The sequence below is a fragment of the Podarcis liolepis genome, assembly GCF_965112155.1.
Source record: "Podarcis liolepis genome assembly, chromosome: 10".
Lineage (NCBI taxonomy): Eukaryota > Metazoa > Chordata > Lepidosauria > Squamata > Lacertidae > Podarcis > Podarcis liolepis.
In genome coordinates this window covers 2,771,520-2,785,138 of record NC_139562.1, presented here as the reverse complement: position 1 = coordinate 2,785,138, position 13,619 = coordinate 2,771,520, and the positions used below count along the sequence as shown (strand labels likewise).

The 13,619-nt window shown below is 47.1% G+C and overlaps 1 protein-coding gene across 11 annotated transcripts in view; it reads right to left on the bottom strand.

Moving 5' to 3' along the window:
- Positions 1-13,619, bottom strand: part of SHANK3 (SH3 and multiple ankyrin repeat domains 3) — a 443,257-nt gene that overhangs the window by 71,100 nt on the left and 358,538 nt on the right. For all 11 annotated transcript variants that reach the window (XR_014516107.1, XR_014516108.1, XM_083460914.1 and 8 more), the window contains one exon: positions 207-331. Coding sequence is in view for 9 of the 11 variants with exons in the window: in XM_083460914.1 (XP_083317040.1) it covers positions 207-331 (125 nt within the window). In the remaining 2 variants the exon portion in view is untranslated. The remainder of the gene's footprint in view (positions 1-206; positions 332-13,619) is intronic.

The following is a 13,619-nucleotide window of genomic DNA, read 5'->3' as shown; positions in this document are numbered from 1 at the left end:
ACAGGCTGCTGTTTTGCTCCAAGTAATCCTGGTTGGTGTCTTTGTTTTTGTCCAAGGGAGCCCTCAGATTTTTCCGTTAACAGAAATGTAACAGATAAACGCAATAAATAAAGAGGTCCTTTATCTAGCACAGAGGAGAACCCCAGTTCCCATGGTGGGCAGATTTGACCCTCCTCCTTTGCTGGCCACGCTTTTCCGGGACTCACCTCAATCAGGAAGTCTCCCGTGCGAAGTCCTGCTCGCCAGGCCACACCTTCCACGTCCACGGACTCCAGGTATTGGAGAGCCGGGAATGCGGGCGTCGGGGTGAACTCCTCAATCGGAGTCTCCGCTGAAACGAAGAGATACCCTCGGTCAGAGGGGAGGAAGCTGGGATTTGCACGTCCAAATGTCAGGAGGAGAAAAGACAAAGGGCCAGCGAGTGATTCCTGGAGACTGCAAAATGTTCCCAGTTTGCTCAGCTGCCAGGCAGCTTCCTAACCATAGTCAAGGCCTACACCAGCCTTTCTCCACCTGTGGGTCCCCAGATGTTGTTGAACTACAACTCCCATCACCCCTACCTAGCAAGGCCAGAGCTCAGGGGTGATGGGAGTTGTAGTCCAACAGCATCTGGGGACCCACAGGTGGAGAACCTACACGAAAGAGAAGGTCTTTTATTTTTATTATTTCAATGTTTCCCACTTAAATGGAAGAGGCAGTTATTGTTGTTACAGTTGTACCTTGGATCTCGAACGCCTTGGCTCCTGAACAAATCAGCTTCTGAACGATCGAAACCCAGAAGTGAGTGTTTCGGTTTCCGAACGTTCTTTTGGAAGCCAAACGTCTGACGGGGCTTCCGATTGGTTGTGGGAGCTTCCTGCAGCCAATCGGAAGTCACACTTTGGTTTCCGAATGTTTTGGAAGTCAAATGAACTTCCGGAATGGATTGCCCGTTTGATTTCCAAGGTACGACTGTATTATTATTATCATTATTATTGTTAAGCAAGAATTTTATCGTTCATCTTTTATGTGTTTGGGTTGGGGTTTTTTTTAAAAAAAACACCAATCAGAATATTTGTATTTTTGTATTGTGTTTATGATGATTGTGTTGAATATTAAATTGTAAAACCCAAGTTGGTGACCATCCCTGCCTCCTGTGTTTAACTATGGACTATAGTAAGGTTAAAGCTTACTGGGAAATGATATATAATGAAATTAAAAGGATGTTTAAAATAATGTTTGTAAAAAACAACAACCAGAAGCTTTTCTTTTGAGCATTACAGTGGTGCCCCGCAAGACGAATGCCTCGCAAGATGGAAAACTCGCTAGACGAAAGAGTTTTCCGTTTTGGAGGTGCTTCGCAAAACGAATCTCCTATGGGCTTGCTTCGCAAGACGACAATGCCTTGCGAGTTCCTGCGGGTTTCCCCCCCCTTCCCCCCTTTTTCTAAGCCGCTAAGCTGCTTATCAGCTGATCCGATCAGCAGATAAGCCGCTAAAAGCCACTAATAGCGCTAATCCGCTAATCTGTCAATGGTCTTGCTTCGCAAGACGAAAAAACCGCTAGACGAAGAGAATCACAGAACGGATTCTTTTCGTCTTGCGAGGCACCACTGTATAGGGGCAGAACTACCTAAACTGTATAGAAACTTATTCATGTATGCTGCTACAGCGGCAAGAATGCTACTCGCCCCCAAATGGAAAGAAGCAGAAGTCCCAGCAAAGGAAGAATGGATACAAAAACTTAGGGAATATAAAGTAATGGCAAAACTTACCAGAAGAACAAGAAATCAAGATAACAAACTTTTTATAAAAGAAGGGAAATGTGTTTGTTGAATATTTACAGATAAATTGCAAACAGATAAGAACATTGGCAGGGTTATTGTGATAACCTGCGGTTTTATAAGAGTATATAATTAAAGCAGATGAATAAATGAACAAATTAAGTTAATTTGGATATTCAGAAGATATTAAAAATAAATTTAAGGAACTGCAGAAAGAGGGGGAAGGAAGTCAAGATTTGAAGTGTTAAAATGATTGTAAAATTAGTGAAATGTATGAACATGAAAAGCACAAATAAAATAAAATAAACTATGCACTGCATGAAGGACTTTTTTTATCTGTCCCAAACCTTCCAGCATTCAGCTTCATTACATGTCCACAAGTTCTGGTGTTAAAGCATGTTGACAAACGCAGATGTTCTGGAGTCTGTCCAAGGAACACTGGCTGTCAGAACCATTTAGACACCCACCCGATGGCTTCCATCACGGTCTTAAAGAATCCAAAAATGAAACTGTTGCTACTTCAAGGGAAGTATCTAACTTAATTGCTAAAATCTGCCTCCATGGTGGCTGGAAGGTAGCCATGTAACAAACTTATTTTGGCCAGGGTGGGATTTAGGGGGAATTCAAAGATATGAGGTAAAGGTAAAGGTACCCCTGACCATTAGGTCCAGTCATGGCCGACTCTGGGGTTGCGGCGCTCATCTCGCTTTATTGGCCGAGGGAGCCGGCGTACAGCTTCCGGGTCATGTGGCAAGCATGACTAAGCTGCTTCTGGTGAACCAGAGCAGTGCACGGAAACACCGTTTACCTTCCTGCGGGAGTGGTACCTATTTATCTACTTGCACTTTGATGTTCTTTTGAACTGCTAGGTTGGCAGGAGCAGGGACCGGGCAACAGGAGCTCACCCCATTGCGGGGATTTGAACCGCCGACCTTCTGATTGGCAAGCCCAAGGCTCAGTGGTTTAGACCACAGCACCTCCCGCATCAAAGATATTACTTTCAGCCTAAGGTCACATTCAGGCTCTCAGGATTTGCAAGGAGCAAATGAAGGGCATTCCAGAAATTTAGATTTCTGCAAAACAACTGGATTACAGAGCTCTGTTGACCAAGTGTAACAAACCCACTTAAACAACAACAAATGGACCTTTTCTGATTAGGGAAGGGACATTGAAAAGTGGGAGATGATCAAATGATGAACGGGATGCTGTTTAAAAACCCTGTAAGCAGATCAGGATTTAGATTTCTGCAACACAACTGGATTACAGAGCTCTGTTGACCAAGTGCAACAAACCCACTGTGATGGCCTGGGAATCCGATTCAGAGGCTTAACCTGAGGAATCCCAGCCTGCACAGGAGTCCCCACCTCCAGGGCCAGCTGAGCTGAGGCAGGGGCTTGAACCTGAAGGGCCCTCACCTGTACAGGATCCTCAGGAGCAGACACCAGCTGAATCCGCTCTGGCTCCAGAGGTGATCGAGGACCCATTGCCTGCAGGTGCTCCTCTCCCAGCCCTGTCAGGGGAAGGTGAAGCTGCCTCTGGGTCCAGTAACCCTCCAGCCTCTCCAGAGCTGCAGAGGCTCAGGGCAGAGAGGCAGAAGGAACTAAGTTCTCACAGGAGGAGTGCTTGCCTTAAGGCCAGGAGAGGCGAGTCACCTGTGGGCCGGGGCCGCCCTATGCCTCAGAGGAGATAAAGGCCAGTCAGCCCATTCCCAGGTTGTGGGAGCAACTTCGATGGTAACCTGTTCCTGCCAGCACCCTGTCCTGCTCTTCCAGAGTTCCTGACCACGCCCGGCTCCTTGCCTTGGACCCCGCTTCGCCCTTGACGGACAGCCTCCTTACCCTCGAACTAGGACCGGACTCAGACCACGCCGCACGGTACCCCCCCCCCCCCGGACCAGCACACCCACTTAAACAACAACAAATGGACATTTAGTGATTAGGGAAGGGACATTGAAAAGTGGGAGATGGTCAAATGATGAACAGGATGCTGTTTAAAAACTCTGTAAGCCAATCAGGATGGTTGCTCGTTGCCATGTAACCTCCGTGCAAGCAAATCGGAATAAATGTTTGATAAAGGCTGGCTGTGATCTACCCTCCGCACAAGCCTTGTGCAAAGGAATCGGGACGGATGCTGAATAATGAGGTCGACTGGAGGAGCCCTGATTCCTGCGCCGTATGAAGTGGTTGAAAATATTTCTAAAGGCTAGAATTGTTCCATGGCTGCCTGCAAAGGAAATGCGCCTCTCAAAAGGCGTTTAGCATCCTTTGAAGGTCTCAGTTAACGCGAAGAAAGAGGCTCCGGCTAAAAGGTGCGTCGCGGAGAAGAAAGGGGTCCAGGAGGACGAGAGGCGAGGGAGGGAGGCCTTGCCCCAGTGAGCAGAAGAAAGAGCGCAAACGCTTTACGGGGAAGAAAGGAGGAGCAAAAATCTGAAAACAAATAGCAAGTGCCTCAGAAGCAGGAAACCATCCAGAGAGGCAACGGGGAAGGGGTAAGAGAAGGAGCTAAATAAGGCAGAAGAGACCAACAATTGATCTGAGATGGTTGCAATGGCAAAATGTGATAAAGAGATTAGCATAACCGAAGGACTGCAGGAACTCTACAATTCTGTGAAGAACCACCTGCAACAGAGGTTAGCCCACAAGCTAAAAAGGAGTGGATCCAGGGGGCTTTTGGGAACTCTTGCCGAATTTATGAACTTAAACCAGGGATGGTGAAACTGGGGGAGAGGAGCCCCTCCAGACACTGTGGAACTGCGGCTCCCATCATTTTGACCACTGGCCAGCCTGGCTGGAGCTGGGATCCAACGACTTTTCCCGCTCTGGACTAAAATATTTCCCATTCTTGACTAAAATGTTAAATTCCCGTGCAGTCACTGAGTTAGCACCAAAAGCTATCGGTCTTCTACCAAAAGCATTGTCGATGACCCCCAAGATACTAGTCCTCATCGGTCACTGCCAACCCCATAAGTTTATATGCAAAATTGGATTATTACTTTTTGCCTCAGTAAGTCTGGCTGTTAACCCAAAGGTTGGTGATTTGAGCCCAGGAATGGCTATGGGCAAGATTCCTGCATTGCACAGGACTCAGGGTCCCTTCCAACTCTAGGATTCTCTGATTCAAATGCCTGTTTCTCCAATTTGGAGAGATCCTTTTGGATCTTTGGTGTCCCTTTTTCCTTTTAATCCTTCACAATCACTTGAGTGCCCGATACGTCTATCTGATGAAATGTTTGTTTTGTTCATAGTTTTTCACTGTTTCCAAACACTTTGAAAACTGTTGGGTGAAGGGAGGATGCCTTTGTGATTGACATGAGGGCTGGCCAATCAGTGCTATGGACTGCCGGCTCCAAGTAGAGGCAAGGCAGCTTTGTAATTGACAGAAAGGGCAGCCAATTGGTGCTGTGCAGATTTAGCTTTGACCCAGACCAGGCAAACAAAAAAACCCTAACGCCTGAGACCTTTTGACAAGCCCCAGTTCCAAAGACTGTCTTGCCCTGGGGCTCAGTTGACTTCCACTAGGATGGCTGGCAGAGTCCCTGATTCCCTGGACCTGTCCTGGTTCCCACTCCATGAAGAACTTGGAACTCAGGCTGCTGTTCCTACCAAAAAACTTTTAATGCTCAGATCGGTGTAGCACACAGGCAAAATGCCGGTTCGGCGGCAAAGCAGGGGTTGCACATGGCTAATCAAGCAATGGCAGGGACCAATTTGAGCAATCTTTCGTAATACGGTGTGCAAGTCCAATATTTGGCGTCCCCAAATGGATCTTCTCACATATGAGTTGTCTCAATTTTGCCTCCCCCCCCCCCTCGGCTTGGCGTCCCGTGAGGCAGAACCACCCACACCACCCTAAATCTGACTCTGGCAATGGTGTTGACCCCACAACAACCTGCAACCCAGTTTTGTCTTCTCTGTCCTGGCCCAGTAGCTCCCTTTGGGCTTGTGGCCTCCAGTCTGGCTTCCAGCTCAGACCAAATGCTGCTCTTCTTGAATTGCATAGCAGTTTCATTGTCCAATTGCATGCCATATATATACATATATTTAGAAAACTGCTTTGCATCATTTTGCAGCTGGTTTTGCAAGCTGCTGGCTCTAATTTCTGAAGGGTTGTGTGGGGTTTTGGATGAAGAGTGATGGGCAAGAAGGCTGCACTTTTGATGAAGCAGCCGTGAGTCATCGGCAGGTTCAACCTCGGAAGTGATGCATGTCTGGAGAGAGACTGGATGTGCTGAAAGGTAAGAATCAGCCCCCAGAAAGGAAAACGTCAGATCCCTGCCAGTTAGAAACCCTGGAGAGCTCATGAGTTCTAGTCTTATGAGTGCAGGAGAAAAGCTTTGCTCCATCTACTTTCTCAATGCTATTCATGATTTATAAACTTCTACCAGGTAGCCCTTCTAGGAGAACTCTGATCCTAAACCTCCGGTGACTTGTGGGGTATGTTCAGGAGAAGAACTCCCTGGTCCTGAATGGGGTAACTGTGCCCCTTAAGGACCAGGTGCGCAGCCTGGGAGTCATTTTGGACTCACAGCTGTCCATTGAGGCACAGGTCCATTCTGTGTCCAGGGCAGCTGTCTACCAGCTCCACCTGGTACGCAGGATGAGACCCTCCCTGTCCGCAGACTGTCTCACCAGAGTAGTGCATGCTCTAGTTATCTCCCACTTGGACTACTGCAATGCGCTCTATGTGGGGCTACCTTTGAAGGTGACCCAGAAACTGCAACTAATCCAGAATGCGGCAGCTAGACTGGGGACTGGGAGCGGCCGCCGAGACCACATAACACCGGTCTTGAAAGACCTATACTGGCTCCCAGTACGTTTCTGAGCACAATTCAAAGTGTTGGTGCTGACCTTTAAAGCCCTAAATGGCCTTGGCCCAGTAGACATGAAGGAGCGTCTCCACCCCCATCATCCAGCCTGGACACTGAGGTCCAGCTCCGAGGGCCTTCTGGCGGTTCCCTCCCTGCGAGAAGCAAAGCTACAGGGAACCAGGCAGAGGGCCTTCTCGGTAGTGGCGCCCGCCCTGTGGAACGCCCTCCCATCAGATGTCAAAGAGATAAACAACTACCTGACATTCAGAAGACATCTGAAGGCAGCTCTGTTCAGGGAAGTTTTTAATGTGTGACATTTTAGTTTATTTTTGGTGTTTGTTGGAAGCGGCCCAGAGTGGCTGGGGAAACCCAGGCAGATGGGCGGGGTACAAATATATTATTCTTGTTGTGTCTGGTACCCGCTGGGACTGGGAAGGGACAGATACACTGGGGAAGAGATTTGGGGTATAATATACAGCTTTCATCACGGGAGAAATTATGGAGAGACAATTTGAAATTTACGGCATGTTGTACGTTGAAAGGAAATGATATGAAAATGATGTACCATTGGTATTTAACTCCCAGCAAATTAGCAAAAATGAAGAAGACAGGTACAAATATCTGTTGGAAATGTAAAGAAAAGGAAGGCACCTTCTATCATATGTGGTGGATGTGCAAGGTAATAAAAGCGTTCTGGGAAATGATATATATTGAATTGAAAAAAAATGTTTCAAATAACTTTTACAAAAAACCCAGAAGCTTTCTTATTAGGAATTTGAGGTGCCGAAATCCCAAGGGAACAGAAAAGATTATTTATGTATGCAACCACAGCTGCACAGATTATATTGGCCCAGAGATGGAAAGAAGACAAAATCCCTACCAGAGAAGAATGGCAGATCAAATTGTTGGACTATGTCAAAATGGCAAAAATGACTGGAAAAATCAGAAATCAGGGAGACCAAAATTTTAATAAGGAATGGGGTGAAATTATAATTGACCTGGGAGACCAATGTAAACAGTTAAAATTGTTAGCGGGATTGCAGTAACACTTGTAATGTAAGAGGAACTATGGATACAATGGAGATGTTAAAAAAATGTGGATTTTTATAAAAAGATGCAGTAGAAAAGGTTTAACAATGGGACCCGGGGAAGAGGGAAGTATTGAGATTTGTGGGAATCTTGTACTTATGGAAGGTGTTGTGGTATGACTGTAAATTTTAACATGTAAAATGAAATAGACAAATTTGGAGCGGGGGGAGGGATGGAGCCACTCCACAATGAGGAACGATTGCAGGGTTTGGGACTCTTCAGTTTAGGGAAATGGAGAGGAAGAGGCAACACGATAGAAGATCATAAAATTATGCATGACAGAGATGAAGTTTTTCTTCCTCTCTCATAAGACCAGAGCTTATGGACAACCATCACAGCTGACTGTTGGAAGATTCAGGGTGGATAGAATAATAGAGTCATAGAATTGTTGACTTGGAAGGGACACCAAGGGTCATCTAGTCCTACCCCCTGAAATACAGGAATCTCAACTAGATCATACATGACGGGTGGCCACCCAACCTCTTCTTAAAAGCTCCAAGGAAGGAGAGTCCACCACCTCTTGTGGAAGTTCATTCCAGTGTGAAACAGCCATTATCCTCAGAAAGTTCTTCCTGAAGTTTAGTTGCAAACTCCTTTCTCGTACCTTGAAGCCCTTGGTTTGGGTCCTACCCTCCTGAGTAGGAGAAAACAGGCTTGTTCCAGCCTCACAGAGCGCATATTTAACCTGTGGAACTCCCTCCCACAGGGGGCAGAGATGACCACTGATCTAGGTGGCTTTGACAGGGGATCAGACAAATTGATGGAGGAGGAGAGAGCTATCCAAGGCTACGCTCTGCCACCACAGTCAAAGGTGCTCTTGCACTTTAATCCCTCTTGCTGGTTTCCCAGGCCATAGCAACAGTCTGGAGCTCTCAAAGGCTCTCAGGGCTTATCTATGTACACTTCCCCTTGTGCCCTGCTTTCCCCCAGGAAAAACCCGCTCTCTAGTGCTTGATAGGAGCAAATAGCAATTCAGGTTTTCTCCAGATTGACGTAGCAAAAAATCCATGCCTAGAAAGTGCGGGTCAAGCAGAGAAATGCTTGGACCAGTGCTTTCTAGGAACAGAACAAGCAGAAGCGTGGGCGAACCCTCCATTTCTCTCTCCTGCCCAGGAAGCATCATCACCTCCCAAGTGCAGATGTTTAGCTGCTTCCACTTGGACAACAAGGGAGAGCGAGAATGTAAATGCAGATTGTCGGGATACCATCAGTCTCTGGAGCTTCAAGAAGCAAAGGCCCCCCTTGGGGAAGTGGGAGGGAGAGGGGTTGTGTCTGCTGCCTAGGCTTGGCAATGCTGTCTTGCCATCGTAGCTTGGCATGTGGAAGGTCCCAGTTTCAGCCCCTGCTAGGAGGAATCCCTGGAGTACTGCTGTCTGCTAGCCAGTGTAGACGGCATTGACCTATACGGAGCACAGTTCTGGCCTAGGAGAAGGCAGCTCCTTCTTCCCCTAGGTTTCCACACGGCCTTCTCTGCTTCAAACTGTTTGCCATTGCAATTAATGGACTACATGGAAATGGCGGAAATGACTGGCAGAATCCGAGACCAGGGAGAAGAGTTGGTGGAAGAAGATTGGAGGAAATTTAAGACTTATTTACAGAAACATTGCAAAAATTTTGAATGTTGATGACATTGAAATGAATTGAAGGGGTTCTAGCAACAAGGTAAAATGTAAGATGGGATTGATTGATAAATAGATAAACTAAATTGGATATGAATTTGCTGAACCAACTTTGAAAAAGGGATACAAAAAAGGGAGGCGTGAGGAAGTCAGGAAAATAAGTTAACTAAAGATGAGTAAAAAAAGAGGGAGTTTTGCTTTTTTCTTTATGTGTTTTTCTTTTTTCTTTTTTCTTTTTTCTTTTTTGTGCTTAATGTTTGTATTTTTGTATTTTGACTTTGTATTTTTCTGTTTTTGTATTCTTTCTGAATTTTTTCACTGATAAAACTTAATAAAATATTAATTAAAAAAACAAACAAATTGTTTGCCATTGATGAGACTGATCCTATTTGTTTGTATGTGAATGCTCTCCTCCATGCGCAGAGAGTCACAGCTGAAGGGAGATGAGAGGGACATGGAGGAGGATGGAGTGGGGACCCCAGAGACGCCACAGAGGGCTCATGGTGCGCGTGAATGGTATGGAGGCTTTAGAGCTGGAGAAACCAAGAAAAACAGCTTCAGCTCCTAAGGCAAAAAGCCCCTTGGCAGGACTCACAATGTCCAGCTAGGCCTAGAATTGGGCAGTCTTTGTTCATCACAGGCACCCATCAGACCCTCTTCAGAACCCACATTGTGCTTAAAATGTCCCAGATAGTCATAGTTACAGGTAGGTAGCCGTGTTGGTCTGCCATAGTCGAAACAAAATTAAATAAATAAAACAAAACAAAAAAAAAATCCTTCCAGTGGCACCTTAGAGACCAACTAAGTTTCTTCTTGGTATGAGCTTTGGTGTGCATGCACACTTCTTCCGATACACTGAAACAGAAGTCACCAGACCCTTATAGATAGTGAAGCATGGGAAGTCCCAACAAAAAAAATTCTAATTTGGCAGAAGATTTGGACTACATGATATGTATTTGTATAATTTGGAATATTCAATGTGATTTGATTGGATTGTTAAAATGGAAAATTTAATAAAAATTATTTTTTTAAAAAAAAAGATAGTGAGAAGGTGGGTAGGGGTATTACTCAGAAGGGTGTGGGAATGGGTGATTGGCGGATAGGTGGGGTAAACCTGTTGACTGTTAACCACTGCAGTTGGTCTTACAGGAAAAAGCAAGGGGTGAGATGGCTAAAAATAGCTTTATCATGTATAATGAGATAAGAATCCAATGTCTCTATTCAGACCAGGTCTCTCCGTGGTTTTAAGTTTGGTAATAAGTTGCAATTCAGCAACTTCTCTTTCCAGTCTATTTCTGAAATTCTTTTGTAATAAGACAGCTGCTTTGAGATCTTGTATAGAATGCCCTGGGAGACTGAAGTCTTCTCCTACTGGTTTCTCATAATCACACTGCAGTTCTTGCGATGACCCTGCAAGGTAGGCCACTGTCATCATCTCATGCACCCAGGAGGCTCTGAGAAAGGAGGGGGGGCTGCTCTAAAGCCACCCACTGCTAAAGAAGCGAGATTCGAATTGGGGGCAACCTCTTAGTCATGATGCTACTCTGGCAGCTGGCTGCTCCGTTTCCCCCAATGGAACTGGGTTCTTGGGAGGAGACAACTTTTATGGAGAAGTCCAGATCAAGGGAAGCCACAGAATCGTGAGAGTTCTGGTAGCAGAAGGATGGAAGACTGAAGAAACCCCAACTAAAGAATCATGGCAAGGAAAATTGATGGACTATGCAGAACTGGCAAAATTGACATATAAACTACGAAATAAGGATAACTGTGACTTTAAGGATGAATGGGAACCTTTCACAAAGTATTTGAAGACGCAACAAAGCGAACTGGACTCCTTGGCAGGTTTTGAATGAACATTCACAAATTTTTTACTGATAATAATTAGCTAAACAGTTGGAGGAGCTATACAACTGTGTAACATGCAGAAAATAGCATTATTGGAGAAACCAAAGACTGGAACTGAGGGAAGTCGGGGTGGGGGGGGTGGGGGAATGGGTTTTATGGGGGGAGGGGGAGGGAGGAAAAATGGGGGGGGGAATTATATGTTTTTGGGAAATATGTTTTGTTATAACTTTGAATAATTTTTTTTTTTTTAAAGGGAAGCCACAGAACCGTTCTCTTCTGCCTTGGTCAGGCCACACTGGGGGTCCGATGTCTGGTTCTTGTCACCATAGTTTTAGAAGGATATTGACAAGCAGGAAGGTGGGCAGAGGAGGGGAACCAAGACCATAAAGGGGTCTTGTGAGGAACGGTGGAGGAAGTTGGGCACGTTTGGCCTGGAGAAGAGAAGTCTGAGAGGTGGGCACCTTCCAATTATCACAAGAGATCTTCCATGGAAGTTGGAGCAAGCTTGTTTTCCGCTGCTAAAAATGGTAGGACCCAAACCAATGGATTCAAAGGAAGAACTTTATGACGGTAAGAGTGGTCGACAGTGGAACAGACTCCCTCAGGAAGTAGCGGTCTCTCCTTCCTTGGAGGTTTTCCAACAGAGCTTGGATGGCCGTTTGTCAGAGATTCTTTAGCAGGAATTCCTACATTGCAAAGGGTTGGACCAGATAACGCAAAGGTTCTATGACCCTAGGTGACCTCTCCACCTCCCAGGAGCTTTGGGGATATCAGTGTAGGCTACAGACCTTCAAATCAGGGGGCATATCATCTTTGGCCCAGAAGCTGTGCTCCGAGTCAAGGCCCACCATAAATATGCAAAGCACAGATACATACATTTGCTTTCTTTTGAATAATTTATTGTATTTTCGTGATTCGGCTTTCCAAAGAAATATGTGTTTGGGGGCACGGTTGAGCCAAATGGATGAGCGGAGGGCAAAAGGATTCTCTCCGGGCTACTGAGGGCCTGTTCCTTGAAGGCAACAACCACAGCAAGAGGCAGGCGCACAGCTATGGGAATCACCCCAAACGGAGACACAGAGGTAGAGAAATAGCTTTGCTCCCCACCAGCGGCGTAGCATGGGTTGTCAGCACCTGGGGCAAGGCAAGTAATTTGCGCCCCCTAACCTGCCACGTCAGGTGATCTGAGGCGAGTTGCCACTGGCACTGCCGCTCAAATGACGCCGCTTGCCCGGAGGAGGAGGAGGGCAGAGAGGTGAGGAAAATGCAACATGGCCCAGCAGCTGCAGCAGCAGCGGTGGCGGCAGGGCTGTGAGGAGGGGCTGCCTGGCGCGCCCTCCGCAGCCCTGATGCGCGGGGACCACGGCGAGTGCTGAGAGCCGCTGCCAGCTCGTTGGTTCCGCGAGACATGGGGCTCTGCTACAGCCTGCGCCCGAGGCTCTTCAGCGACTCCGGAGGCGGCGAGCGCGCCCCCCCCAGATGTTGCGCCCGGTGCGGCAGGCCCCCCTTGCACCCCCCACGCTACGCCACTGCTCCCCACTGTCAGAGATGCCATCCCTAGAAGAGATGGTTGGCTTTACCACTCGTGTTTGGCTCCAACGATATGAAAATGCAAGCAAAGAGAAATTGTATCTGTCCTCTTATTGTTCGGAAACGCCAGCGCCCATTCCCTTGCTTTTGTTCAAGGTGTGTGTGTGGCTTTCCTCTTTGGGGGGAGAGGCTCCTGCAAGCCTCTGGACCCCAAGACCACTCCACCCTGGCAAAGGGGGGGGCACTTGTTTGCTTGCTGACCCCTTAGGCAAGCCACTCTCTGCAGGCACAGCAGGGCTGGGAAACCCGCTTGGCTTTTCTGGAAAGGAAAGCTAAGGATTGCAAGGACACAGAGATACTACAGCAATACTCATCCCCCCCCATCAGGCAAAAGGCACTTCTCTTGAGATGCTTGTCTTTGCCCTCCTGCCCACCCCATAGGGCAAGGCCCACACCCCAGCGGCTCATGTTTCCTTGCACATATTGACAAGACCACCTTGAAGGAGCGTTTCCACCCCCAGCGTTCTGCCCAGATGCTGAGGTCCAGCACCGAGGGCCTTCTGGCGGTTCCCTCACTGCGAGAAGTGATGTTACAGGAACCAGGCAGAGGGCCTTCTCGGTAGTGGTGCCCACCCTGTGGAACGCCCTCCCATCAGATGTCAAAGAGATAAACAACTACCTGACATTCAGAAGACATCTGAAGGCAGCCCTGTTCAGGGAAGTTTTTAATGTGTGACATTTTAGTGTTTTTTTGGTCTTTGTTGGAAGCGAAACCCAGCCAGATGGGCGGGGTACAAATAATAAATTATTATTATTCCCGTCATCACCTGGGTGGTTGGGTGTCTCCTATCACTAGGACCAAGGTGGTTGTGGTCTCCCTCAGGACACCCAAGCTGTTGAGATGTCATCCAGGCATGATGGGAATTTTGCACACTTGGACCTTGCACTGGTTCGCCATTGCGAGTCA